The sequence below is a fragment of the Prinia subflava genome, chromosome 8 (assembly GCF_021018805.1).
Source record: "Prinia subflava isolate CZ2003 ecotype Zambia chromosome 8, Cam_Psub_1.2, whole genome shotgun sequence".
NCBI classification, from domain to species: domain Eukaryota; kingdom Metazoa; phylum Chordata; class Aves; order Passeriformes; family Cisticolidae; genus Prinia; species Prinia subflava.
Window position 1 is genome coordinate 18259526 of NC_086254.1, and position 27793 is coordinate 18287318.

General features: G+C 61.6%; 4 protein-coding genes across 6 annotated transcripts; all 4 read left to right on the forward strand.

Annotated features, from left to right (window-relative positions):
- The first annotated feature begins 816 nt into the window (after window positions 1-816).
- STARD3 (StAR related lipid transfer domain containing 3) lies at window positions 817-20915 on the forward strand. 3 transcript variants are annotated; one of them, XM_063403755.1, is made up of 15 exons: window positions 817-951; window positions 6605-6854; window positions 9906-9983; window positions 10188-10265; window positions 10356-10409; window positions 10592-10709; window positions 11709-11804; window positions 13142-13197; window positions 13882-13974; window positions 15124-15186; window positions 16130-16225; window positions 16690-16769; window positions 17075-17179; window positions 18346-18439; window positions 20302-20914. In XM_063403755.1, exons 2-15 carry the CDS (start codon window positions 6642-6644, stop codon window positions 20404-20406), a joined length of 1329 nt encoding a protein of 442 aa, XP_063259825.1. In that variant the 5' UTR covers window positions 817-951; window positions 6605-6641; the 3' UTR covers window positions 20407-20914. The 3 variants fall into 3 exon arrangements, with proteins under 3 accessions (XP_063259825.1, XP_063259827.1, XP_063259826.1); XM_063403757.1 differs by lacking the exon at window positions 817-951 and adding an exon at window positions 5961-6165 and having other exon boundaries at window positions 20302-20915; XM_063403756.1 differs by lacking the exon at window positions 817-951 and adding an exon at window positions 6175-6461 and having other exon boundaries at window positions 20302-20915.
- Window positions 6862-9874, forward strand: LOC134553723 (uncharacterized). Its single transcript, XM_063403758.1, has 2 exons — window positions 6862-9473; window positions 9555-9874. Exon 1 carries the CDS (start codon window positions 8395-8397, stop codon window positions 9319-9321), a length of 927 nt encoding a protein of 308 aa, XP_063259828.1. The 5' UTR covers window positions 6862-8394; the 3' UTR covers window positions 9322-9473; window positions 9555-9874.
- Window positions 20916-21336: 421 nt separating the features above from the next.
- TCAP (titin-cap) lies at window positions 21337-23279 on the forward strand. The gene is made up of 2 exons (XM_063403759.1): window positions 21337-22197; window positions 23000-23279. Exons 1-2 carry the CDS (start codon window positions 22052-22054, stop codon window positions 23253-23255), a joined length of 402 nt encoding a protein of 133 aa, XP_063259829.1. The 5' UTR covers window positions 21337-22051; the 3' UTR covers window positions 23256-23279.
- A 956-nt stretch (window positions 23280-24235) lies between these two features.
- Window positions 24236-27232, forward strand: PNMT (phenylethanolamine N-methyltransferase). Its single transcript, XM_063404973.1, has 3 exons — window positions 24236-25046; window positions 25202-25409; window positions 26752-27232. The coding sequence occupies exons 1-3, from the start codon at window positions 24893-24895 to the stop codon at window positions 27185-27187; spliced, it is 798 nt and encodes a 265-aa protein (XP_063261043.1). The 5' UTR covers window positions 24236-24892; the 3' UTR covers window positions 27188-27232.
- Window positions 27233-27793: the final 561 nt, after the last annotated feature.

Genomic DNA, 27793 nt, shown 5'->3' on the forward strand with positions numbered 1-27793 from the left:
CTTCGCCTGTGCCCCCCGGCTGCCCCCCGCCCGCTGCCTGCGCTTCGTCTGCCGTGCGCCACGCGCCGTGCGCCATGTGCCGTGTGCCGCGCCATGCTGGGCCGCGCCGGGACGCGTCGGGACCCCCGGCCACGGCTGCCCCCTCCCCGCGGGCCTCGCGCCCCCCCGGCTGCCGGAGCAGGGGTGGGACCCCCGGGCGCTGGCGGGGTCTGGGCCCCCCCTGGCTGCTGCCCCCCGGCCCCAACCGAGCAGAGCCCCCTGCCCCAATAAACGGCTGTACAGAGGCTGCGGCGTGTTTGGGGGGCCATGGGGGGGTCTGGCCCTTGTTGGGGGGTGGGGAAGGGGATGGGGGGTCTGGGGGTCTGCGGGCCGGAGGAGGAGATGTGATACAGCGCCATGGGGCATCCCATGAACACCCCCATCTCCCATAGGGAATGGTCTGTCCCTCGCCCCACTGATTCCCCCCATGTGGGGAATGGTGTCTCCCAGCCCCAGGGATACTCCCCCAGCAGGGAATGGTCGCTCCCAACCCCATGGTCACCCCCCCCCACTGGAGAATGGTCTCTCCCAGACCCACTGGCACATCCCCAAGGGGGAGGAATGGTCTCTCCCTTGCTCACCCCATAGACACCCCTCCTCCACGCTTCGAATGGTCTTGCCTTCACCCCACTGATTCCCCCCGCTTGGAATGGTCTCTCCCAGCCCTACTGATCCCTCCTCCCACCAGGAATGGTCCTTCCCAGCTCTGCTGACCCCCCCATGAGCAATGGTCTCTCCCAGCCCCACCGATCCCCCCTCCCGCGGTGAATGGTGCATCCCCGCTCCCCCCGCGGCCGGCAGTGGTCGGTGCCGGCGCAGCCTCGCTCTGGAGTTTCGCTTCCGGGGTCGGAGGTGGCGGCGGGGCCGGAAGCGGCGCCCGGCGGGACCCGGCACCGGCACCGGCACCGGGAGGTACCGGAGGGGCCCGGGGGGACACACGGGGGCTGTGCGGGTCTCAGGTCCGTTCCCGACCCCGGGGCTGGGACGGGCGGTGCGCGGGCCCCGCGGCTCAGCCTCGCTGGGGCCTCGGTGCCGCCGCCGGGCCCGGCAGCGCAGCCGCCGCTGGGAGCGGGCCGGGCCCGGGCCGGCACTGGGGGGTCCTGGGGGGTCCCGGTTCAGTACCGGCACTCGGCCCTACGGGAGGCCTCGGGCAGCCCGGGGCGGGCAGTCCCATCCCCGGGCGGTGCCGTTATTCGCCGTGTCCCCGCCTCACCGGAGCGGATCCCGGCAGTCCCGGCTGCGGGACCCCGAGAGGGGCGAGAGTCCGGTCCGGCCCCTCTTTCACCGCTGTCCCCTCCGGGAACCTGCGGGGAACGGGAGTGCGGGACCGGGGGTGGCGGAGGGGCCCGGGGGGCTCCCGGGGGTCGCGGCACCGCCCTCGGTCCCGCGGGGGTCCCGCTCGGCCGGGGGTTGCAGGGTGGGTCCGTGCCCCGGGCTTCATCCCCTGCTCCAGGAACGGCAACGCCGGGACCACCACAGGGACCCTTTTGCCGGGGAAACCCCTCCAGGGCTGTGCCCCAAATCCAGCCCCGAATCCGGCCCCAAATCCGGCCCCAAATCCAGCCCCGAATCCAGCCCCAAATCCGGCCCCAAATCCGGCCCCAAATCCGGCCCCAATCCAGGCCCGAATCCAGCCCCGAATCCAGCCCCAAATCCAGCCCCGAATCCAGCCCCGAATCCAGCCCCGAATCCAGCCCCAAATCCAGCCCCAAAGCCAGCCCCACATCCTGCTCCAAATCCGAATTTGGGGGTTTTGGGACACGGGGAGGAGAGCCCTGTATTTCACCCCAGATCTTCTGGGAGTGAGGGGAAACTCAGGCTGCTGCAGGTTCAGCCCACTGAGCACTCACATGGGGATTTGGGCTGCGATGTGGGGCTGGATTTGGGGCAGGATTTGGGGCTGGATTTGGGGCAGGATTTGGGACTGGATTTTGGACTGGATTGGGGCTGTGATGTGGGGCTGGATTTGGGGCTGGATTGGGGCTGGATTTGGACAAAGCCGCTTTCCCCGAGGCTCTCCAGGTTTCTCCCTGCAGTACCGGAGGGGTACAGGCTCCCAGGGGGTCTCAGTGTCCCCACTTTGCACTGAACCGAGTGCTTTGCCAAAACTTTTGGTTCCTTCCAGCTCAGTTTTGGATGGAAGTTCAATATCTGGCTTAATATTGGCCATTTTTGGTTGTTTTCAAGAAAAGCTCAGACCCCCCTTAGTGCCCAGGGCAGCAGTCGCGGTCTCCATCCCTCCCTGTGGCTCTCCAGGTGTTCCCTCACCTGGCAAACTCCACCTCTGGAATATCCCACAGTGTCCCTTAGCCCCTGGCATGGCTCAGGGGTTTGGGGGGTCCCCCCGTGGGTGTTCCCCGTTCCAGGAGAGGCGACAGGAGGAATTGTCACATGAGCCCCGGGGTGGGGAAGCGTGGGAGGAAGGAGAAGTGGTGTCACGGGGTGGGAAAAGCTCCTGACTGGGAGGTGGGTCATTAACGAGGGCTAATGAGGGGCTGGGCTTGGGACAGGAAGGCAGCTCAGGGAGGGAGGGGGTGACAGAGGGCTCTGGGGGGCTGTGACAGGGTTGGGACAGGCCTTGGCACAGCCCCTGGGGGTGTTTTGGTGGCCAGTGCCCTGCTGGAGCTGCCTGGTAGGGCTTTGGGGTGATGGCACTGGCTTGGTGGTGATTTAGGGTGGTGGCACTGGGCTGACGGGGCTCTGGGATGGTGGCACAGGGCTGCTGGTGGCACAGGGCTGCTGGTGGCACAGGGCTGCTGGTGGCACTGGGCTGCTGGTGGCACTGGGCTGCTGGTGGCACTGGGCTGCTGGTGGCACTGGGCTGACGGGGCTCAGGGGTGGTGGCACAGGGCTGCTGGTGGCACTGGGCTGCTGGTGGCACTGGGCTGACGGGGCTCTGGGGTGGTGGCACTGGGCTGACGGGGCTCTGGGGTGGTGGCTCAGGGCTGCTGGTGGCACTGGGCTGACGGGGCTCTGGGATGGTGGCACAGGGCTGCTGGTGGCACTGGGCTGCTGGTGGCACTGGGCTGACGGGGCTCTGGGGTGGTGGCACTGGGCTGACGGGGCCCTGGGGTGGTGGCACTGGGCTGACGGGGCTCTGGGGTGGTGGCACAGGGCTGATGGGGCTCCAGGGGTGGTGGCACTGGGCTGATGGGGCTCCAGGGGTGGTGGCACTGGGCTGACGGGGCTCTGGGGTGGTGGCACTGGGCTGCTGGTGGCACTGGGCTGCTGGTGGCACTGGGCTGATGGGGCTCCAGGGGTGGTGGCACTGGGCTGACGGGGCTCTGGGGTGGTGGCACTGGGCTGCTGGTGGCACTGGGTTTTGCTGGGTGTTGGTGCTGAGTACTGGGTCAGGATTTCACCACCCCCCTCTCTGTGTCTGCTTCCTGCTGGGATCCGTGGGATGTGGTGTCACCCTTGTCCCCTCAGCCCCTGTCACCTCCTAATCTCCAAACTGGGAGGTTTCCCCAGGATAAATCCTACTCCAGAGTCTCAAAATCCCCCTTTTTCCAAGTCAGAGAAGCCCAGAAAGGTCCCTGAGTGTCCCCTGGGCTGTGATCTGTCACCCAAGGTGTCCCCTGGGCTGTGATCTGTCACCCAGAATGTCCTCTGGGCTGTGATCTGTCACCCAGAATGTCCTCTGGGCTGTGATTTGTCACCCAGGGTGTCCCCTGGGCTGTGAATTGTCACTTGGGGTGTCCCCTGGGCTGTGATTTGTCACTTGGGGTGTCCCCTGGGCTGTGATTTGTCACTTGGGGTGTCCCCTGGGCTGTGAATTGTCACTTGGTGTGTCCCCTGGGCTGTGATTTGTCACCCAGGGCATTCCCCAGGCTATGATCTGTCACTTTAGGTGTCCCCTGGGCTGTGAATTGTCACCCTGGGTGTCCCCTGGGCTGTGATCTGTCACTTGAGGTGTCCCCCGGGCTGTGATCTGTCATCCAGAATGTCCCCTGGGCTGTGAATTGTCACCTAGGATGTCCCCTGGGCTGTGAATTGTCACCTAGGATGTCCCCTGGGCTGTGAATTGTCACCCAGGGTGTCCCCTGGGCTGTGAATTGTCACCCAGAATGTCCCCTGGGCTGTGAATTGTCACCCAGAATGTCCCCTGGGCTGTGAATTGTCACCCAGGGTGTCTCCCCAGCAGTCCCCCCCTCACTGGGGTTGAATCCTGGGATCATTTGGGCTGGAAAAGCCCTCCAAGAACATCAATCCCAACCCTCAACCCAGCACAGCCACCTCACCCCTGTCCCCAAGTGCCACATCCACACGTTTTTTCCAACATTCCAAGACCCGGGCAGCCCCTTCCCGTGCCTGATTGTCCTTTCAGTGAATAAACCCCCCCTGATGCCCACCCTGACCCTCCCTGGCACAGCCTGAGCCCTTTCCCTCTCCCCCCACCCCTCATTCCCCAGGGGCAGAGCCCGGCCCCCCGCCCGACCCCTCCCTCCCGGCCCCTGGGCTGGGAGGATGCGGGAATGCAAAATGGAGCACTCAATAATTCATCTGTCACCCAGGAACTGCCACGTTCCTCCACATCCAGCCCCTGCTCCCAGCTCAGCTGCTGGAGGGAGCAGCTCCGGCGGAGGAGGGCTTGTCTGGGGCTCAAACATTGAAGGAGGGACTCTCCCTCGGGAATTTGGATGGTTTGGGAGCATGTGGGTGTCCAAAACAGCCCAAACCTCCTCGGGAAGGCTGCGATTAATGATGGATGAGCTGTGCCAGGGTGCTCCGATGCCGTGTCCTGCCGTGTCCCCGTGTCCCCAACACCCCATTGTGACCCGGCCTCGGCTCCCTGCAGCCCTGGAGCTTTAAAACCTGATTTTAAAGCGCTGTGAAAGTCGGGGAGGGGCTGCCTAAGTGCAAAGTGCTGTTGGAGGGGAGGAGGAGGCGGCGGCGGCCCCGGCGGGGGGGGATTTATTATTTATCCCTCACAGATGTCCTTAACTTTTGTCACTTCGAGCCGGGCCCGGCGCGCGGAGCAGCTGATCCGAAGTGACAGGGAATTCCAGCTCCTTCCCGAGCTTCCCTCTGAGAGGGACTAACGGGGACTTGACACGAGTCCAGCTTTGTTCCCTTCCCAGCCCCGGCACTCCCCAGGGGCAGGATGCAAAAACCGCTGGCTCAGGGATCCAAACTGCCCCAAATCTGTGCAGGTGCTCCTGGAGCACGCCTGGCTTCGAATTCCTTGGGATCTCCGCTTCCCACAGAGCTGGGCACAGCCTCGTGGCCTTTTATCCGTGGGCTCTGCAGCCTCTGGGGCGTCACGAGTGGGGTCTGTGGTGGGCAAACCTCACTGGGAACCCGGCAGGCACAGAACTGTCAAGGCAGGAGCTCACACCACAGTCCAGAGTGTGATTTTTTTTGGAGGAAAAACGTCCTTGAGCAGGAGGATTTAGTGCAGGGAAGGAGTTTGGGGCTGTGCCGTTGCCGTGGGTGACTCGGGGCTGGCAGATCCCTGGCCAGACCTGTTTTGGGATCCGTGTTTGTCCCCGGCGTGTGCTCCCGTCACGCCGCCTTCCCACAGGGGCCTCCTTGTGCTGCGCTGACGGAGGGGAAAATTTCAATACAATGGTTGGCACAGCTGCAGGAAAACAAGGAAAACAGCCCCGGCCTCCCAACACCTCACTCGTGCCGGGATCGTGTGCCCGGCACTGCCAGGCGGGGCTGGGACAGGGAGAGGGAGAGGGAGAGCTCCTTCTGTGATCCTGGGAGAGGGAGAGCTCCTTCCCTGCTCCTTCTGTGATCCTGGGACAGGGAGAGCTCCTTCCCTACCCCTTCTCTGATCCTGGGACAGGGAGCAGCTCCTTCTCTGATCCTTCCCTGCTCCTTCCCTGCTCCTTCCCTGCTCCTTCCCTGCTCCTTCTCTGATCCTGGGACAGGGAGCAGCTCCTTCTCTAATCCTTCCCTGCTCCGTCCCTGCTCCGTCCCTGCTCCTTCTCTGATCCTGGGACACAGCAGCTCCATCCCTGCTGCCTCCCTGATCCTGGGACAGGGAGAGCTCCTTCCCTGCCCCTTTTCTGATCCTTCTCTGCTCCTGGGACACAGCAGCTCCATCCCTGCTGCCTCCCTGCTGCTCTGCCTGCCCCGGTTGGGCGTCAGGCCCAGGGTTCTCTCCTGGCTGTGCAGGTTGGGATCTGTTCCAATGGGATGCCTGGCTCCCGAGGCTGTGCCTTCCCTGCAGAGGGAAGGGTGGGGTGGCTCCATGATTTCAGGGAGTGCTCCCAGAACATCCTCAGACCCCTTTTCCTGTGTCCACAGTGTCTCCGTGGGGTTTGGGGGCCCTTTTTCTTCTTCTACAACATTTTCGTGGGCTTTGGAGCTCCTTTCCCTGCTGCCATGGCATTAAAACCTATCCAGTCCTGCCATGGGCAGGGGCACCTTCCACTCTCCCAGGTTGCTCCAAGCTCCACGGACACCTCCAGGTTTGGGGCAGCTTCTCTGGGGGCCTGACCACCCTCACAGCCAGGAATTTCTCCCTGGGATCCGATTTCCTGAGATTTTTTTGCCGCGGGACAGGAGCAGGGGGTGTGGCGATGCCTGAGGGCCCCTGGGTGTGTCCTCGCAGGTGACACTGCCGATGTCCCCGGAGCCCACCCCGGAGGATGAGCAAGCCCGCGGACCTGCAGCACGACCTGGAACGCAGCCTGCCCGCCATCGCCTCCATCAGCTCCTCCCTCTCCCAGAGCCAGGGCTTCTCCCCGTACTTCTTCTCCCTGGAGAAGAGAAAAGCCATCTCGGATGTGAGGAGGACCTTCTGCCTCTTCGTCACCTTCGACCTGCTCTTCATCTCCCTGCTGTGGATCATCGAGCTCAATGTGAGTCGGAGGAAGCAAAGCCGGGAATCTTTGCCCTTTTTAAACCCAGTTCCCTGCGTTAATTGCTGTGTTCCAGCACTCCTGGGATAGATCTTTGTTTGCTGTTCCCAGCGCTGGCCAAGGAGCCGCTGTTCTTTAGTGTAAACTAAAGTCCAGCTCGTTTCCTGCCCCGGGGCTTTGTCGGGGCTGTCCAGGGTTGTTAACACCGTCCCTTTGTTGTGCTGTAACAAGATCCAGGGCCTCTGGAATCACCAAGTGGAGCCAAATTCCCCTCCTGCTCCCTTGGCCTGATACAAAGCTCCTCCCCGTGTTTGCTGCTGCTGCTGTTCTCAGAGCATCGGAGGAGCAGGGGAGGATCCTCCAGGGGCTTTCATCCCAAAATTCTGCTGCTCATCTCCCCTTTGGGAAGCTGGAGGTGCTGCTCCACCTCCCAAGGGGTTGTTGAGGGGGCTGTGAGTGGTTTGGTTCCCTCCACAGCGACTCACAAGCTGCTGTGTTTGCTCTGTGTTGCAATAACAGGGAAAACCCAGTTTATTTACCTCAGCCCCACCGAGTCCAAATCCCTCCCTGGGCTATATTTTGTTTTTATTTTCCCTCAACCAGCTCTGGCTGGTTTCAGGTACTCCATGTCCTCCCCTGGAACACCCAGAGCAGAGATGAACAGATAGACCCCGAGCTCTGGCCTGCATTTATCAGCACTGCTCCCTCAGCAGCTCTTATCTCTGCCCTCCTTATCTCTGGGTGTCTGCACTTAACCCACTGTCCTGGCCAGCAGCTCCTCACCCTGCCCACAGCCCCCTTTAGGAAAATCCATCTCCCAGCCAGCATTCCAGCCATGCCGACGCTGTCCTGCCCGCCCAGCTTGGACCCCCTGTCCTTGTCCCAGCCCTCTCTGGAGAGGTGCTGGAGGAATTCCAGCCCCCAGGAGATAATCCTGGCGCGGTCACCAGGGTGATGCTGAGCGTGGGTCGTGCAGGTAGCCATTAATGAGTGACTAAGTGCTGATATTTGGGCCCCCGAGCTGAGATGCTGCATATTTAAAGCCATTAGAGCAACTTATTTGCCTGGTTATGAAGAGCAACGGTTTGATATCATGACTAATGCCTTTTTCTTTTTTTTTTTTTCTTCTTTTTTTTTATATCCAACCGTTTCCTTCGCTGCGAGATAAGCCGAGCAAATTGCCCCTCGTTAAAAGCCAACCGTAAATTGTGCAGGCTGGGTGCTCTCAGAGCCAGGGAGATGCCCCAGGTGGTTCATCTCCCTGTGCACAGCCTGTGTTTAAACTGAAAACAACCCCTCCAAAGCTTTCCCTGTGCCTCATCCTTCCTGCAACATCCCACAGAGGATGGGGATGAGGCTCTCGGTGGCCACATCAAAGCTGGCCCAAGTCCTGTGGCCACAGGGAGGTCAGGTGGAGGCACAGCCCAGCTTTGTCCCCTTCTTTTTGCCCCTTTTTTGTGTATTAAGGCCCATCCAGGACTGGGAGTGATCCCTTCCCAATCCCAGTGGTTTTCTTGGAGTGCCAGGACACCCCTTTGCCATGCCTGGCACCCCCAACTCATCCCTCACAGCCCACCCACCACAAACACCCCCAAAAAACCATCACCCAAAGCTCTCCCTGTGTCTCCTGCAGCATCCCCTGGAGCCAGGCAGGGGGGGAAGAGGTTCTCAGTGGCCACTGAGCAGAGCTGGCCCGAGCCCTGTGGCCACAGGGAGGTCAGCTGGAGGCACAGCCCAGCTTTGTCCCCTTCTTTTTACCCCTTTTTTGTGTATTAAGGCCCATCCCAGACTGGGAGGGATCCCTTCCCAATCCCAGTTGGTTGCCTGTGCTGCCCTTGGAGTGCCAGGACACCCCTCTGCCAGGGCCTGGCACCCCAAACTCATCCTTAACAGCCCACCCACCAGAAACACCCCCCAAAACCATCACCAAAGCTCTCCCTGTGTCTCCTCCTTCCTGCAGCATCCCCTGGAGCCAGGCAAGGGGGGAAGAGGTTCTCAGTGGCCACTGAGCAGAGCTGGCCCGAGCCCTGTGGCCACAGGTCAGCTGGAGGCACAGCCCAGCTTCACCCCCCTCTTTTTGCCTGGGTTTCGAGCCAGAGCCCTGGCCCAGAGGGATCCTTTCCCAGTGGCTGCCCTTGGAGTGCCAGGACACCCTGGCTGCCAAGGACTGGCCCGAGATCCACCAGCTCATTCCTCACAGCCCATCCACCAGCTGCCGGCCCCGCCAGCTCCTGGCCAGCTGGGCTCTGTCCAAAGCCATAGCCTAAAGGTGAAACATTTGTTCCAGTTACCTGAGCCCTCCACTTCCTCACAGCCAGCCATTCCAGCCTCCCAGGATTTATGGTGGCTGGATTATCTCGGGATGAGCTTTTTCCACGCTCCTGTCAGTCCCAGGGGGTGTTTTTGCCTCTCTCAGATTCCCTTGCATCCCCCTCTCCTCCCTCTTCCCCTTTGCCAGCGCGTTTGATCCTGCTGGTTCCCTTCTTCCATCAGATTTCCTGGAGCACTGCTGGGAGCTGTGTGAGGCTGGATGGAGGGAGAAGGGACCCCTCAATGGAGGATCCTTAAATCCCCCCAGGTCCTCAGTGAGCCTGGAGCCCCCACAGGAAGATGTTCAATGTTAGTGAAGGTTCCTGAGGAACATTTTTCCCGTGGTTTTCCATTTTTCCATGTCTCCTCCCATTCCTCTGCACTCTGCAGGGTGGGCAGCAGTGGCAGGTGTCCACCCAGGGGCTCCAGGCTGTGAGGAACTGGAACCAAGGATTTGGGTATTGGAAATCAGCACCTAAAGGTGTTTATTGTCCCTCCTACCCCACCCCTGCTCCTCGCTGTGGATCCCTGGGGGGAAACGTGATGTGAATCCAGGCAGGAAATGTGTGGGATCCTCCCTGGTCCTGTGCTGGCAGAGGAGCCCAGAATGGGCCTGTGGGACCATTTTTATTCCCTGTGCATTCCCTGACCTGGCTGTAACCCCGGGCACTGCCTGCCTCCTTCTCCCTTTAGTTTCTTATCAGTGCTCTCAACAGCTTCCTGCTTCCCTGTCTCCCTCAGACCAAGGTGGGCATCAAGGAGAACCTGAAGGACGAAATCATCAACTACAAATTCAAGACCTCTTTCTTTGATATCTTTGTGAGTATCTCAGCCTCCTGCAGGGCTCTGGAGCTCGCTGGGGCTGAGGGGATTTGGGGTCTCCCCTTGCCCACCTCGGCAAATCCCTCCTGATGCAGCTTTGACCCATCTGTTCCCTGGGAGCTGGCGTCTGTCCCTGCCCTCCCAGCACCTGGCAGAGGGACAGGGGCAGTGACTGGTGCTGCTGGGTGTTTGTTGTTGCAGCTCTTGGCTCTGTTCCGCTTCGTTGTGCTGCTCTTGGGCTACGCCGCCGTCCGCCTGCGCCACTGGTGGGTCATCGCGGTAAGGAGGCACCCAGGCCCTTCCTGAGGGCAGTTTTCCCTCTCCTCTTGGCTTTCTCAGGGATCTGAGCTCTGTCCACTTATTTTTCAGGTCACTACGCTGGTATCCAGTGCCTTCCTGATTGTGAAGGTCATCCTCTCCGAGGTCAGTTTCCCTGGGATCACTTTGTGATTTCTCAGTGCTGTTTTATTCCCTGTTTTATTCTCAATGCTGTTTTATTTTATATATTTATATATATAATAAATAAATAACATTTACTTATTTATTATATTTATTTTATTGCTGTTTGGGTCATTTCCCTGTGGTTTCTGCTTCTTTCCACACAGCTTCTGACCAAAGGAGCCTTTGGGTATTTGCTTCCCATCGTCTCGTTTGTCATTGCTTGGCTGGAGACCTGGTTCCTGGATTTTAAAGTCTTAACTCAGGAAGCAGAGGAGGAACGATGTGAGTATTTCTGCTCCTCTCTGGTGGGAGTTGGACGAATCCAGCCAGGCCTGGGTTTGCTGCTGCTCTGGCAGCACCTCGATCTGACATTTCTGGAAAAGGGATCTCCAGGCTGGCTGGGATGGGAAGTGCCTGACTCAGTTCTGTTATGGTCAACAAGTCCCTTCAGGGGAAGAAAACACCGGATTATAAAAAGCATCTTTTAATTGAGGGGAGAAAAATGTGCCAGATTTCCCAATGGCTGGATCCTGCAGCCAGACGTGCTGGAGACAGAGCTCAGCTCTGCATGGGAGAAAGTGTTTGGAACCAGGGAGGCAAATGCCAGGCAGAGTGTTGGACTCCCTGTCCCTGATATCTGTGTTTGGATCTGGCTGGAGCCCTTTCCAGGAGGGCTGCTGGAGTCACAGACACATTTCTGTGGCACTGGGTGAGTTACGAGGTGTGAAATTCTGTGGCCTGTGGTCTCTGAGGTCACACTGAGCAGGGATTGGGGCTGACCTAATGCTTTACACATCACCCTGAGACTTCCAGGGTCCTTCTAGGGAGCTGACCTGGAGTAGCTGCTCATTCCTACAGCAGCACAAGGAGTTTGTCCCTCTCCCAGAGGCCACCAGACTGAAAGGGGCATTTGTCAGGCGGGGCTCAGTCAGAAATGCTGTGACTGGAAAGCACCAGAGGATGTTTGGGTCTTGCAAGGAGGCTTTAAGTTGAAAAATGATCAAGTGTTTAATGCCTCTATTGGATTAGGCTCAGGTTCCAAATTGCTTCCAGGGGAAGCTCTTATTTAATTAGATGCTTAATCGCCTTTGGATTATTTGACAGGCAGAAGAGCCCATTGATCTCCAGGGCAGATAAAACGTCTCAGACAAAAGATGAGGCAACAGGAGCTGAGGCTGGCTGGGAGGAGACACGGGAAAATGTGGGAGACAAGGGGGTGTTTGAGCAGGGCTGGGGTCCCAGAACCTGCCAGTTGTTAAATCCTCGTGCTCCCATTCCCAGGGTTCCTGGCAGCCCAGGCTGCAGCCTCGAGGCCGCTGCTGTACCCCCGAGCCCTCTCCGAGGGACAGTTCTACTCCCCGCCCGAGTCCTTCGCAGGTAAGGTCACCTGTGGTGTCACCTCCCTTCCCGTGCTCGTCCCACCACGGAATTCCTCACCTCCATCATCACCTCCCTTCCTGTGCTCATCCCACCACGGAATTCCTCCCCTCCCTCACCTCTTCCCTGAGCTCTGCCTCCTTATCCCAACCCTTGGCAGAGCCTCCGAGAACTGACACTGCAAAACTGGGTCCCCTCTCTGTGCCTGGGCAGGGGTGGCACTGCCACACTCTCCACATGACACCTTTTTATCAGATCCATCCTCAGCCCGAGCCTGGCTGCAGCTCCCTGGGAAACTGGAGCCTTGTGTGGGCTTGGATTAAATGCTCTGAGCCCCGTGAGCTTGGAAAATGCTGTCCTGGGGTGAGGGCACGGGGGTGGGTGGTCACAGGACAGTGAGGATAAGGGCTGGTGGCACGTCACTGCCCTGTGCTGGCACTGGAGAGCTCCTGGCATGGGAGTGGGGACATCTCAGCTGGATTGTCCTGATGTGGCTGATACCTGGGGTGAGCTCAACCTTCTGGAGCGTTTGTCCTGGTGTAGCTGAAACCCAGGATGGGCTCAGCTCTCTGGAACACTTTTCCTGGTGTAGCTGACACCCAGGATGGGCTCAGCTCTCTGGAACACTTTTCCTGGTGTGACTGACACCCAGGACAAGCCCAGCCCTCTGGAACACTTTTCTCAGTGTGACTGACACCCAGGACAAGCCCAGCTCTCTGGAACACTTTTCCTGGTGTGACTGACACCCAGGACAAGCCCAGCCCTCTGGAACACTTTTCCCAGTGTGACTGACACCCAGAACAAGCTCAGCCCTCTGGAACACTTTTCCTGGTGTGACTGACACCCAGAACAAGCTCAGCCCTCTGGAACACTTTTCCTGGTGTGACTGACACCCAGAACAAGCTCAGCCCTCTGGAACACTTTTCCCAGTGCAGCTCTCTCTGGAGCAGTTGTCCCAGTGTAGCTGACACAGGGATGAGCTCAGCCCTCTGGAATAGTTGTCCCAGTTGTAGCTGACACCCGGGATGAGCCCAGTTCTCCAGAGCAGTTTTTCCAGTGTAGCTGACACCCGGGATGAGCCCAGTTCTCCAGAGCAGTTTTTCCAGCGTAGCTGACACCCGGGATGAGCTCAGCCCTCTGGAACACTGTTCCTGGTAAAGCTGACACCCGGGATGAGCTCAGCCCTCTGGAGAGCCGAGCAGGTGCTCAGGGGACAGGGCTGGAGTCATCCTCACTGGGTGAGGGGCAGGGATCAGACCCTGTCCCCCACCAGAAGGGAGGGCGGTGGTACCTGTCGGGTGTTCATTAACCGTGAGTTAATTGGTGCTTCCCCGTAGGCTCAGACAACGAGTCTGATGAGGAAGGTGTGGGGAGGAAGGCCTTGACAACTCAGGTAAACAGGGCCTGGCCCTGCCCTCAGCTCCAGGCTGCTCTGGGGCTGTGGGAGCCTCCCCTAATCCTGTGATCCCATCAGGTTCTGCTGCCCCTTCATTCCAGGCCCCTCAGCTCTGGGGACGTGTGGCTGAGCCTCCTCAGTGCCACAGGGCTGCTGGCATGGTGGTCACTGCAGGAGGGGTGGGCTGAGCCCCCCAGCTCCATCCCACCTCCCCAGAGCTGTGTGCTCTTCCTGCAGCATCCCACAGGGATGGCTCTGCTCCTGCCTGCCCCTCTCCCTTCCCTGCTCCTTTGGTCACATTCTGGCGTGGGCATCACCTCACCTGTCCCCGTGGCTTGAGGGGTGGCCCTTGACCTCCCCAAAACCTGCCTGGGCCCAGGCTTTGTGCCCTTTTCCAAGAGATCCTGCTCCAGCTCTGGCTCCTCCAGGAAGGAAGAGCTGCACATCCCAGAGCCCTTTGCCTGCTGGAAACCCTCCCGCAAAGGCGGCAGCAGCTGGTGTGTGGATCCAAGCCAGGGTGGGGAGCGTGACTTGGAGCTCCAAAATGAGGCCTCTGTGACCCAAATTAAGAGATTTCTGATCCCCTTTCCCTCTGCCAGCCCGGGGAGGGGGGAGCAGCCTCACACACACTCCTCGAGCTGCCTGCACGCCCAGCTAACGAAATCCTCCCTTCTTTCCCAGGAAAAGGAGTATGTCCGACAAGGCAAAGAGGCCATGGAGGTTGTGGACCAAATCCTCGCCCAGGAGGAGAACTGGAAGTTCGAGAAAAACAATGCAAGTGTGGTTTTTCCTCCCCAGCTGGCAGAGGGCATGGATGGCTTAGCAAAAACCGGGACAAACGAGGCTTTGGAAACCTCCTTGCGCCATGAAAAATTAACAAGCGTTACAATTACCTGATTGAATTAGGAATCTATTCCAGTTCAGTTAAATGTAAAATCCCCTCTTATTTAATTAGACGTTTAATTGCCTTGCAGTTTGACAGGAGAGGGCCCTTCCCACCTCCCTCTGTCCGGAGGGTGGGCAGGGTGGCCAGCTCACCTTTGGGATGCAGAGCCACGGGGAGGAGCAGGGGAATGCTGATCCCACAGCTCCAGCCCTGCCCTGGCTCCATGGCCAGGTGCCTCTGAGCCTGCTGGGGGCCCAAACTGGAGTCTTGGCCCATGTGGGGCACTGACTGCTCCTCCCACCCCCAAAACCACTGGTGTCCTCCTTCCCCCGGCACCTGGGTGGGCGCTGGGGTGTAAATTTGGGATGTGGCTCTGCCTGCTCCAGACTTTTCTGGGGTGCACAGAGCTCTTTTCTCTCTCTGAGGAGTGGAGAGAAAGAGGAGGGGTTTGCCCCCCAAACCTAACCTTGTTTCGTGAGGTCAAAACACGACTGGAGGGGTGCGAATCCTGCAAACTGCTGTCTCATCTGCTGGTTCAAATTCCCCTGTCAAGTGATCCTTTGTCTGATGCCAAACTAGCTGGGCAGATTGTTTTCTTTTTCCAAAGGGGGCTGGATTTAAATAGACTAATCAGAGTTTAACACAGGGCTAACGATGAAAGGTTTTCATCTGCCCATCCCCTGCCCCTCCGGGGAGGCTCCTCTCAGCCGTGGGTAACACCGGCGGCGCTGGCAGCGAAGCCCCTTCGCACCCCGGCGCTGCCACAAAGAGAATGTGACCTTGACGAGGGGTTTGCAGCCTGGCACGGGGCGGATTCTTTTTCTGTCTCATCCCTGCTGCCTCTCTGGATATTGTTTTGTTGATGGAAATTCAGGCACGGCCAACTGAGACGTGCTCGGGGCGGTTTCTGCGCTCAGGTCGCTGCCTGGTGCAGGGGGCAGGGGGTGACAGGAGCCTCAGAGTTTTAGCAAAGTTCACCCTAAATAGAAACAATCCCTTTCACTGATCAAAATGCAACTTTCTCATCTCTCGCACAGGACTTTGGTGACGTTGTTTACACTTTTGAAATCCCTTTCCACGGCAAGACCTTTATTTTAAAGGTAAGAACATCCTTGGGCTGATTCCTTGGTCTCTTTGGCACGGGGGAAAAGCCACGGCTCGGCTTTCAGGGACAGGTCAGGCTGCAGAACACACTCCCCATGCTTCAGACAGATGAACAGCACTAGGGAATCTCTCCAGGAAAACCCCTTGGCCAGCAGACAAACTCCCCAGTAAACATCCAAGGCCCCAGACTCCGCCGGTAGAGCCGGGAGCAGGTGACTGCAAGACTCGCTTCCAACCCCAGCATCTCGGACTAATCTGACCAAGGAGGCTAATTGGAACTAATTGCCAGCAAGGCCAGGGCTGAGCGTGCGTCTGCTGCTGCCTGGCACGGGGCAGAGCCGCTCGGAAGTGCCGTGCTCCGTGCCCTCTCCCAGGCTGGAGTGGCTTGGCTGGGAACCACGCTTTAATGAAGCGGCGGTGCTGCCGTGGCTTCTCTTTGTTCCAGTGCATATGTTGCCTCGCTGGCAGGAGCTGCCGGTGGAGCAGCTCAGTGTTCACCAGCAGAAGCTGGATGGTCCCACTTTACCGCGTTAACCGTTCGCCTCCGAGGAGCCCCGCTCCCGTGGGGGTTCTGGAGGGGGGGGATGGAATGGATGCGGTGTGTGCTGGAGCTTGGAATGGCTTGGAAGAGAAAAAACAGTCAAAAATGCAATTTCTCGAAGTGATTGTGCATGGGGAACTGCTGAGGGTGGGAGAGACATGCAGAGCTGAGCAATTCCCAAATCCTGGGGTCTGTGTGTCCTCGCTGGGCCCACGTGTGCCCTCCAGGCTGCTGGCAGCACTGGGGCAGAAGGGTGACAGCCATGCAGGGGAGCCAGCCCAGCCTCACCCCTCCCCTGTGATCCCACTTGTTCTACGTGTTTTACCCTGTTTTCCCTAAAAATAATCTCCCCCAAGGGGAGCAGAGGGGCTGGCTGACTGCTCTGGCTCTGTCCTCAGGCTTTCCTGCAGTGCCCTCCCGAAATGGTTTACCAGGAGGTGATTCTGCAGCCCGAGAAGATGATCCTGTGGAACAGAACAGTGGCAGCTTGCCAGGTGAGCGTGCTGGACAAAGATGGCTTAATCACAGGAGCTCCTTGGAGCGGAGAGCTGGAGCTTCCCCGTCCAACACAGGCTGCTGGCCGTGCTGGAGCCGAGCTGCATCCCGGGCACCGAGGCGTTAAATCTCCGCCGCTCATCCGTGCGCTCCGGCTGCACGCCGAGCCCGGCCAAGAGCCCGAGAGGTGGGCAGGGACAGGGGCCAGAGCTGAGCCAAACCTGCCTCTGCCCGGTGGGAAGGGCTGGGCTTCGTGGTGGGGCAGCTGGAGGTGACACCTGTGCCCCCCAAAAACCCCCAAAAACTCGGGAGGCGAATCCGTGCAGGCACCGCTCATCGCCCTCTGCCCCTCTGGTCTGATCCTGGTGCTGGTCTAAAGGAGGGGCTGTATCCTCTTGGCGCATGCAGGTTTGGGAGGCACAATCTGAGTAAATCTCCCTCTTTTTTTTAATTTATTCCCCAGATCTTGCAGCGGATTGAGGACAACACGATCGTCTCGTACGACGTGGCGGCCGGAGCTGCCGGCGGGGTGGTGTCCCCAAGGTCAGTTCATCCCACACTGCCCCTAAACACCCCCCAAACCACGGGGAGACCCCTCTGCGGCACTGGGAATGCTCTGGGAGCTCTGGTGGGGCTGGTTGGTTCTGCAGGTAACTCCCAAAGGTGAGCAGCCCCTGGAATTTCCTCCAGATTCCCAGAGCTCCAAACCTCGGTCGCGCTCCCAGATATCGGGCTGTGCTTTGTCCCTGTGTTGACACAGCCCTGCCACAACCTCTCCCAGCAGTGCAGAGAGCAGGATCTGCCCCCTCCACGTCCCGAGTGTGTTTTTAATCCCTTTCTTTGCGCAGGGATTTCGTGAACGTGCGTCGGATCGAGAGGAGGAGAGACAGGTACGTTTCCTCAGGGATGTCGACCACGCACAGCCTGAAGCCTCCGCTCTCCAAGTACGTCAGGTGAGAGGCAGGTGCTGTTTTTTTAGCTGGTGTCACGCACTTCTCCCGAGCTCCAAGGCAAAGAGCCACTTAACTGCAAGCCCTGCTGCCTTCCTGGCAGGATTTGCAGGAAGCTGAGCTATTTGTGGAGCTCAACCTCGCTTCCCTTGTTCGTCTCCCTTTGTTCAAGAAACTCTCTGCGCTGTCAGCGCTGCTGGGGCGTTTCCCAGCTCGGGGGAGTGGAGGTGCTGACCAGTGAGAGCACGACCCCCATCCCAGTCCCACATCCTGTTTATGGAACAGTTAATTCCCAAACAGGAGTTTCTGAGGGGCAGTAAACAGCTGGCTGTGGCTCCGAGCCACTCGCATGCCTCGTGCTCCTCGTAAAACCTCTCACTCACCGAATTTGAGGTGTTGAGGGATGAAAGGAGGATGGAGCAGCTCCCAAAATCTCAGCAGGGCTTTGGCCTCTCCCCTTGCAAAGGGACAGGCTGGTGATGGATCCCGGCGGGGCCGGGCTCATCAGACAAGGACTCCTTGTTCCTGCTGGGGCCCAGCTGTGCCGCTGCACACTCCGACTTGGGTTTGCTCAATAATCTGGTTAAAATAATTGACATTTTATCTCAAGAGCTGTTGGAGCTGCCTCAGTCTCTTTAGGAACTGGGGACTTCAGGGCCTGGAAAAATCCTTTCACGAAGGCACACAGCAAAAATAGCGTGTTCTGAAGAGGGAAGGGAAATCTGTATTTGGGCTGTGTGTGCACAGCTCCCGTCTCAGAGACGGATCAGATGGTGCCGGGAAGGATCTGGGGGCTGGAGTGACAAGTGCTGAGCCTGACCTGAGCACACAGAGCTTCCTGAGACCTCTTGTTTGCACCCAGGCTTGTGCCTGGGAAAGCTTCCCGTGGGGAGCAGCTGGCACGAGCCAGAGGCAGAGCTGCTGCTCCGCCAGCAGCCCTGGCACCGCCGCTGCCAAGGCACCTGTGGGAAAGCTGCCCTGCCGTGCTGGCTCGTGTACCTGGAGCCAAGGCACACACCTTCCCGGGCTCCCAGCATCTGCTCCTGCCCCGCCGGGCTCTGCCCTTCGCTGCCAGGCTCAGCTCCGTGCAGTGCAGCCCAGAGCCACAGAGAATCCCAGCCACAATCCCAGCCTGGCTCTGCCTCACCCTCTTGGCTCTTCCTCCACAGGGGTGAGAATGGACCGGGAGGATTCATTGTCCTGAAATGTCCCAGCAATGCCAAGGTCTGCACCTTCATCTGGATTCTCAACACGGATCTGAAGGTAAAGCCAGTTCCTGCGTGGGGTGGCTGTGTCCTGTCCCCAGCACAGCTCTGCCCTCTCCCCTGGGTTTGAGCAGTCTAAAACCCTGCTCCAGCATCCCAGCAGCCATGGAGGTGACCCTTCAGTGACCACTGCTCTGAAGGGACTCGAGTTTGGCACATGGGGGTTAAACTAATCCAAAATTCCCCTCCTTTCCCAGTGGGACTTTGGAAAGCTCTTCCTTTCCTGGAAGCTCTTCCTTTCCTGGAAGCTCTTCCTTATTTAATATCTCACTTAGGGGTTTCAGGAGTGCAGGACTGAGGGAGAGGAGGTTTTTATCCCCTTTGGTGACCAAAACCAGTTTGAGGCACGGCAAGTTTTGTTCCTGGCCACTCCGGGGAACACTCCAGAGGGACAATTCCCCTCTCCCAAACCCCCTGGCACGACCACAACCGCCCAACATCCCCCCCGGGGGAGCGATGCATCCACTGCCCGGGCTCCGGAGTTATTTGCGGAGCTGTCCTTGCCGGTGTCCCGGACAAAAGGCGGGCCCGGGATGGGGCGGGAGCGGCAGCGGGAGCGGAGCTGGCCCCGTTCCTTCCTCCGCGGAAGGTTGACGTGGTAACGGCGCTGCCGCAGCAGCACAAAGGCTCCATTCATCCCTCGGCTGTGCTGCAGCGCTGCGGCCCCCTCTTCTCTCCTCCCCTCCCCTCCCACGGCCCCCTCCCTTCCCCCAGAGCCCGCCGGCTCCTGCCTGTCTTGCCAAACGCTTCGGGAAAGGTTTTTGGGAAGCGCCGAGAGCGGGCCGTGCCCTTCCCGCCCCGTTGTGCCCCGGGGGGATGCGTTTTCCTTCCGTGGATCTGCGTGGATCTGGCACCCGTCACGGGCAGGTTTTGGGGGGTGTGACAAACCCTCCCCGCGGTGGGGCTGGGAAAGAAAAGAGGTTCCTTGTGCTCCCCGGGCCGAGCGCTCGCCTCCGCTGGGGAAGGAATGCCGAGCTATTAATAACCCCCAAGCGCTCCCAGCGCCTTCCCCAGGGGCTCTGCCAGCGCCCGGAGCCCTCCGCAGCTCCTCGCTCTTCCCTTTGGCCCCGGGTGAATATTTATAGCCCGCGGCTCATCCCTTCCTGCTCCCTGGGGGAGGGAGGATTCCGCACGTGTGTTTGTGTGTTTGGGTCCGGAGCTCCTGTCGGGAAGCGGCTGGAACGGCCCTGGAACGGCGGCCTCGCACTTTTCCTGCCCCTGTGCCCGAGGGAAAACCCGCTCCAGGAAAAGCTGTGTGCTGGACCACCCCAATCCCTGGGGAGGAGAGCGTCCTGTGCCTGCCTGACCCTCGGGATGAGTTGGCCGCTCATCCCTCCCTGCCCCTGGAGCTGTTCCCAGCCCTGCCTCAGCTCCCTCCCTCCCCCTCCAGAAACAAGGATTATTATTTTTTCGTGGATCTCCCACCACAGAGCCGAGGCCGAGGCGGTGGGGGGGAGTCGTGCAGGGCTTTTTTAGAGAAATCCAACCACGTTGCAGTTCCTCCCCCGGACTGAGGCTCCCTGAGAGATGCAGCTCCGCGCAGCGGTGCTCCTGCATCCCTGGATCCCTCTGGGGTGGGATGGGATGGGATGGGATGGGGGACAGCCCCCAGCCCTCACTTCTGTCCCTGGAGCCCTCCAGGGCAGGTTGGCTGCAACCCCCAGCCCCAAATCCTCACGTCCTTGGACCCTGAAGTGGGATGGGAACAACCCCCAGCCCTCATTCATGGCTGTGTCCCTAAAACCCTCCAGAACACGGGGCAGTCCCCAGCCCTGGCTCATGGCCCTGTATCCCTGTCCCTGGATCCTCCCAGCTCCAGCTCGTCCCTCACGGCCCCGTGTCCCCGTCCTGTGTCCGCAGGGTCGCCTGCCCCGGTACCTGATCCACCAGAGCCTGGCTGCCACCATGTTCGAGTTCGCCTTCCACCTGCGCCAGCGCGTGGCCGAGCTCTGCTCCAAGCCCTGAGGACATTCCAGTGTCCCCTCTGCTCTGCGGGGACGGGGACAGGACCCTGCACCCCGCCAGGGAGGGGTCACCCCATTACCAGCCATGGGCTGAGCCAGGGGGGCTCAGCCCCTCCTCCCACCCGACTGTTCCGTGCCAAACCCCTGCCCTGCCCTCCCCGGGGGCTGGGCTGGCCCCCCCTCCCCACCAGCGGCTTGGGGGCTCAGCTGGGACCCCCAGACTCCTGTGGCTGCGCCCCCATTCCGTGAGGAAGAGGGGACAGAGGTGGTGGCCGTGTCGGTGAGGACTCAGCCGAGCCATGTGCCAGGCTCTGCCCCTCCACCAGCGGGTGAGGGCACACTTGGTGTCCCCCCCCACACCCACCGTGACCCCGGGGCTGTGCCCCCCACCCTGGGGACAACGCTGGGGACCCCCCAAACCTCCCCTTGTGGCGCTGGCCGAGCCCCCTCCTCCCCAGCCCTGCGGCTGCCGGCGGAGCCAGCGCGGGATTTGCCTTAAGCAGAGACTTTGATCCTTTTTGGGGGTGCTGGGGGGGCGTTGGGGGCGCGGGGGCGACTGCGGCTCCTCTACCTGCCAGCGCCGTGTGCTGCGCTAAAAACAGCGGCAGCAGCGGCAGCGGCGCGGGGCCGCCCGCACACGGGGGCTGCGCTGGGGGTGGGGGGCACCCACGGACCCCCCCGGGCTCTCTGCACCCCCCGGGGGCTGCGCTGAGGGTGGGGGGCACCCACAGGACCCCCCCGGGCTCTCTGCACCCCCCGGGGGCTGCGCTGAGGGTGGGGGACACCCACAGGACCCCCCCGGGCTCTCTGCACCCCCCGGGGGTTTGGGGGTCTGACCCCACACCCCCAAATCTGTGGGGGCTGAATTAAAGCCTTGCACTGTTTGCAGCTCCGTGTCACCCGTGTCACGCAGGGGATCGAAGGGGTGCGGGCAGATGTGGGGGTGGGGGTCACCCTGAGGCACCCCCAGCACCCAAGGGTGGGGTCTCCAGGCTCCTTGGGCCGCTGGCTGTGGGTGGCACTGTCCCCTACCCCGTGGTGGCACTGGCAGCTCCATCGCCCCGGAGCATTTCTGTCTGTACCAGCTGTCCCCAGTGTCCCTCCAACCCTGGGTTCATCCCCCGGGGTGGGACCCCCACCCCTGGGGACAGCTGGGGGGGCTGGACTCCCCTGTCCCCTCTGTCACCAGCCACGTCCCGTGAGCCCTGGGTCACTGGCACCCAACTGCTGGCCCTACAAACACCCCTTTTGGGGGTCCCTACACCCCCAAACCCCTGTCCTGGTTGTGGGGACACTGGCAGAGACCCCAATGTCCCTCTGAGGTCAGCGGTGCGGCCGCTGTGGGTGGCACCGGGCTGGCACAGAGGTGGCACGTGTCACCCCAGCGCTGCGGGGGGACAGGGAAAGGCCAGACGTGCCCTGGGCGGGTGCCAGGGGGGTCCTGCTGGTGCCATCACGTTGCTGGCAGCGTCCCCATGGCGGGAAGCAGAGGGGGGGACACACCCGTGGGTGCCACACACGTGTCCGAGGTGCCACCGCCCCTGCTCTCCCCCCTTGGCAGCGCCCGGTGCCAGCGGCGCGTCCCAAAATAGCCCCAGCAGGGCCATAAAAGCAGGGCGGGCACGGGGAGGGGGGAAAGCGGCACCATGGTGGGCCCTGGCGTGGTGGGGGGCTCCAAGGGGCTGCTCTCGGCCCGCCTGGGCTGCTGTGTCCAGGAGGAGGACGTGTCCAAGAGAGAGACCTTCAGTGCCGAGTGGCTGGACCTGGAGCTCCGGAGCCGGCCCGAGGACGGGTGAGGGGCACGGCCAGAGGGGTGCCAGGGGTGTGAGGGGCGCTGGGGACACGGGGGGCACTGGCTGCTGGAGGGTTGGGGGGTGTTTTTGTGGGAATTGGGGTTGTGGGGGGCTCCAAGGGTTCTGAAATGTGAGGTTTCCATGGGGTTGTGGGGAGCTCCAAGGGTTCTGGAAGTGTGAGGTTTCTGTGGGGTTCTGGGGTGCTCCAAGAGTCTCAAATTGTGGGGTCTCCTGAGAGTTTTGGGGTTTGGCTCCTAGGATCCCAAAATACGGGGTGTTTGTGGGGTGATCCCCAATCCAAACTTGGGGATTTCCATGGGGGTTTTGGGCTGTAGGAGACCCCAAGGGTGCTGATAGGGTTTTGGGCAGCCCAAGGGTCCCAAACTTGTTATTTTCCATGGGGTCTTGGGGTTGTGAGGGGGCTCCAAGTGTCCCAAATTATGAGGTTTCATGGGGGTCTTGTGGCTTTGGGGCTTTCTGAGGGTTCCTGTGGGGTCAGGGAAGCTCCAGAGAGGTGGTAGGGATGTCCAAAAGGGATTGGGAAGGTCTCAGGGGTTCCTGTGAGGAAATGGGGAGTCCTTATGAGGCTGGGGGAGCCCAGGATTCCACAAGGGGCCAGGAGAATGCGGGGGTCTCCAGGGGTTCCCATGGGGTTGGTTCCCCTTGGGCTGAGCGGGTCCATAGGACATGGGGGGGTCTCCCATGGAGCAGGACGGGACACGGGGGTCTCCAGGGGTCCTGGTGGGGTGCAGTGACCCCAAAGGGGTTTCTCCCGCACCCCCACGAGTGCCCCGTGCCCAGGTGGTGCCGGCGGGAGGTGGACACGCAGCGCCGGGAGACGCTGGAGCAGCGCGGGGCCGTGCGGGTGCTGGAGCAGCGCTCGCCCTGGGGGCTGCTGCGGGTGGGGGTCCTGGGGCAACCCCTGGCCCAGCACCTCCTGCCCTACGCCCGCACCCTCCCCGTGCCCCTCTTCGCCCCCTCAGACCTCCGCGGAGCCAAGGGGGGGATCCCCCGCACCCTCTCCCGCTCCCTCTCTCACGAAGCCCAGCGGGGCTGAGCGTGGCAGAGGGGCCGGGGAAGGTCGGGGGGGGGCTGGAGGGTGATGTTGGGGGGCTGGGGGGACCCACGCGCCTGGGTCTGCTCAGCCTCCCCGAAGAGGCAGCACAGGAAGGTGTGGGCAGGTGGGGGTGGGCTCCCATTCGCCTGGGACCCCACCCCGCTGCGGGCGTCGTGGAGGCCGGTGGGGATGAGGACCCCGCGGGTCGGGGGGCTCCCACCCTTCGGGGGGCTCCCGGCAGCTCCGGCGTGACTCAGTTTCCCTGGCGAAAAGAAGGGAATGCGAGGATGAGGAGCTCTGAAACCCTCCCGGGGCTGGAGGGTGCCCTGGGGGGGCTGGAGGGGGGTGGGGGGCTGCGGAGGGGTTGTACAAACCTCGGTCTTTGTAGGGCAATAAAAGGCCTACCTTGGCACGGCAGCGTCTTTTTGGGGGGGCTACAAGGGCGGGGGACAAGATTTGGGACAACAGGGACCATTTTTGGGATGGGGGGATGGTGGCACAGGGGGAAACTGAGGCACAGCAGCTGGAGGGACCAGGTGTCCTATGGGACTGGGGGGGTCTGGAGGGGGGGTTGTGCTTATATAACCCCCCCCGCATCGCCCACCCGGTGCCAGTGCCCAGATTAGCTGTTCCCGCTCCGGATCCCGCTGTCCCTGGGCCCCCGCCAGGCCCTGTCCCCTCCCCTGTGCCCGGCCCCATCCCGGTCCTTCCTCCCGGGACCGCCTGTCCCTCCTACAGCTCCGGCACAGGCAGGATTTGGGTCCTTCCAACGCCCCCAGCCCCATAAGCGGGTCCCTCCCTGCTCCTTATCCCACGGTGCTGGGAGCACTGGGAGCTCTGGGAGCACTGGGAGCGCTGGGAGCGCTGGGAGCACTGGGAGCACTGGGAGCGCTGGGAGCGCTGGGAGCACTGGGAGCACTGGGAGCGCTGGGAGTGCTGGGAACACTGGGAGTGCTGGGAGCACTGGAGGCACTGGGAGCACTGGGGGCACTGGGGGCACTGGGAGCACCGGGAGCACCGGGAGCACTGGGAGCACTGGGGGCACTGGGAGCTGGCAGAGGAGGTGCTGGCTTCTGCCAGAGCTGAGGCCCAGCACGCTCAGCTCACCGGTGATGGAGAGCTCAGCCCATCCCCATCCCAAACCCCACATCATTCCAATCCCTTCCCATCCCAATCCAAATCCCGTTCTCATCCCCATCCCATTCCACCCCAAATCCCTCCACATTTCCATCCCCATCCCATTCCAATCCTTTCCCACCCCCATTCCACACCATTCCCGTCCCATCCTCATCCCATTTTTGCCCCTATCCCAATCCTCATCCCATGGGACCCCCATGAGCAGGGCTGGGGCATCGCAGAGGGGTCGCAGCCACATCTCAGAGCGGGGAGGACAAACCCGGGAGCAGGGAGAGGATTCCTGGATCCCGGCAGCCCGGGAAGGGCGGCAGAGCCGTTATCAGCTCCGGGACGGATCCGGCCGCGGCCCGGGGCGCTGCGCTAACCGCGTTAGGCGGGATGGATGATGGATGGAGGGATGCGGGCTGGATGGATGGGGCCGTCGCGGCTCCCCGCCGCCCCCCCGGGCCGGGCAGGGATAAAAAGCGGCGGCGGCGGGGCAGGAGCCGCAGCCCCTCGCCATGAGCAGCCCAGCCGCGCTCCGTGAGGGCTACGAGCACTTCGACCCCCGCGCGTACCTGCGCAACAATTACCTCCCGCCCCGCGCCGACTTCTCCTCCGAGGAGTTCGTGGTGCCCTGGAAGCTGCGATGTTTGGCCGAGACCTTCGCCAGTGGTGAGGGAAAGGCGGCGGGGACCCCCCCTAAGCCCCTCGGGGTGGGGAAACTGAGGCACGGAGCACCCGCGGTCAGCTCCTATGGCCCTCCCTGGTTTTCCCAGTTCCCCGGGTCGGTTTGGGGACTCCCCCCACATGTCCTGTCCCCTTCTCAGGTGAGATCCACGGGCGGACGTTGATCGATGTGGGCTCGGGCCCCACCATCTACCAACTGCTGAGTGCCTGCGACCACTTCGAGGAGATCGTGGCCACCGATTACCTGGCGGTGAACCGGGAGGAGCTGGCCCGGTGGGCGCGGGGCGAGCCTGGAGCCTTCGACTGGAGCCCCTTCATCCAGCACGTCTGCAAGATCGAGGGGCGCGGGTAGGGGGGCATGGGGGGCACGGGGGGGCCGAGGGACCCCAGGAGGAGGAGGGTGGTGCTGGGGGTGGTCCCTGGTGGATTGTGTCCCCAAAATCCACGGGATGGCAGATCCAGCTCCTCACAGGCTGATCCCTGTAGAACGGTGCTCCCAAATTCCATGGGATCACATTTTCCCAGAGATGCTGAGGTGATCCCTACAGGATCATGCCAGCAAAATCCCGTGGCAGCACAGCCCCACATCCTTACAGACGCTGTTCCCAAATCCCATGGGTTCACAGTCCCACGTCCCTGCAGATGCTGGGGTGATCCCTGCAGGATCCCACCCTCACATATCCATGGAATCCTGTCTCTATCCCTGTGGGTGAAGGGTTGATCCCCACAGGAACCTGTCTGAGTGTCCTTGTGGGTGCCCAGCTGATCCTGGTCCCATGTCCCTGTGGCTTTGGATCCCATCCCCACAAACGCACATCCCTGCAGGGTTGATCCCCAGGAGATCCTGTCCCTTTGTCCCCGTGTGTGTTGGGTTTGCCCCAGTGGAATCCTGTTCCTGGGTCCCTGTAGGTTCTGGAATCAGCATCCCACCCCACATCCCCGCAGGATCCTGTCCCCACATCCCTGTGTGTGTGCTGGGTCCCTTCTGGACCCCATCCCCACATGCCTGTGTGTCCCAGGTCAATGCCCACCCAACCCCTGCTTCCCTGCAAGACCCCACCCCGGATCCCTGCAGAATTCCATCCTCACATCTTCGTGTGCTGGGTTGAACCCATCCCCACACCCTTCCATATGCCAGCTTCTTCCTGTCCCCACATCCCTGCGTGTGCCGGATTGATCCCATCCCCACATCCCTGTGTGTGCTGGATTGATCCCATCCCCACATCCCTGCGTGTGCCAAATCCATCCCATCCCCACATCCCTGTGTGTGCCGAACCCATCCCATCCCCACATCCCTGTGTGTGCCGAATCCATCCCATCCCTACACTCCCCTGGGTGCCAGCTTAATCCCATCCCCTAATCCTCGGGGATTCCCGGTTGATCCCATTCGCAGATCCCTGCGTTTGCCGGGTTAATCCCCTCTCCACATTTCCGTGGATTCCCGATTGATCCCATCCCCGGATCCCTGCGTTTGCCGGGTCAGTGCCCTCTCCCCCATCCCCGTGGATTCCCGATTGATCCCCTCCCCAGATCCCTGCGTTTGCCGGGTGAATCCTCTCCCCCATCCCCGTGGATTCCCGATTGATCCCATCCCCAGATCCCTGCGTTTCCCGGGTCAATCCCCTCCCCACATCCCCCGGACCCCACCCCACTCCCCACCTCCCCTTTCCCCTGTCCCCCCTCCCCTCAGGGAGCCGTGGCAGGACAAGGAGCGGCGCCTCCGCCAGCGCCTCCGGCGGATCCTTCCCATCGACGTGCACCGCCCGGAGCCTCTGGGGGCCCCGCTGCGCCCCCCGGCCGACGCGCTGCTCTCCGCCTTCTGCCTGGAGGCCGTGAGCCCCGACCGAGCCGCCTTCGTGCGGGCGCTGGCCCACGTGGGCAACCTGCTGCGCCCGGGTGGCCACGCTCTGCTGCTGGGGGCCCTGGGCGAGTCCTTCTACCTGGCGGGCGCCGCTCGCCTGCCCGTGGTGCCGCTGCAGGAATCGGACGTGCGGGAGGCGCTGGCGGCCGCGGGGTTCGCGCTGCGGGAGCTGCGGAGTTACGCGATGCCCCCCGCGCTCCGCACCGGCGTGGATGATGTGGACGGGGTGTTCTTCGCCCACGCGCAAAAACCGCTGCAAGCCTGAGGGGAACCCTCGGGAAAGGCCGGGGAATCTCCCCCTGCCCGGCGGCCCGGAGGGTGGGCGGGGTGGGATCGGCTCCGCGGGTGCGGGGATGGCGACAATAAAAGGCTGAGGCTGTGACAGAGGATGGAGGAGCTGAGGGGGCACACAGAGATCTGGGGGGGTCAGGGACCCCTGGGTGGGGAGGGAAATGGGGCACAGGGAGGGGGAATGGGGGGAGAGCAGGGTGGGAGATGGGGTGCAGGGCATGGGGAGGGTGGGACGGGTGGGTGGGTTCACAGGAGGGGGAAACGGGGCACAAAAGGGGGGTGCAGAGAGCAAGGACGAGGTGGGAAAGGGGGTGCAGGACAGGGCACGTATGGGGTGGGTGAGGGGGTGCAAGATGGGGGGATATGGGGTACGCTGAGGGGGTTTGGGGGACACGGGGTGGGACACAGTGAAAGCAGGGTGGGAAATGGGGTGCAAGGATGCAGGGGGTGCACTGTGGGTGACAGCAAAAGGGCCTGGGGTGCACTGGGGGGTGGGGGAGGGCAGACATGGGGGGCACAGGGTGCCCTTGGGGCAGGGAGGGGACACGAGGAGGGGACAAGAACCCAGCACGGCACAGAT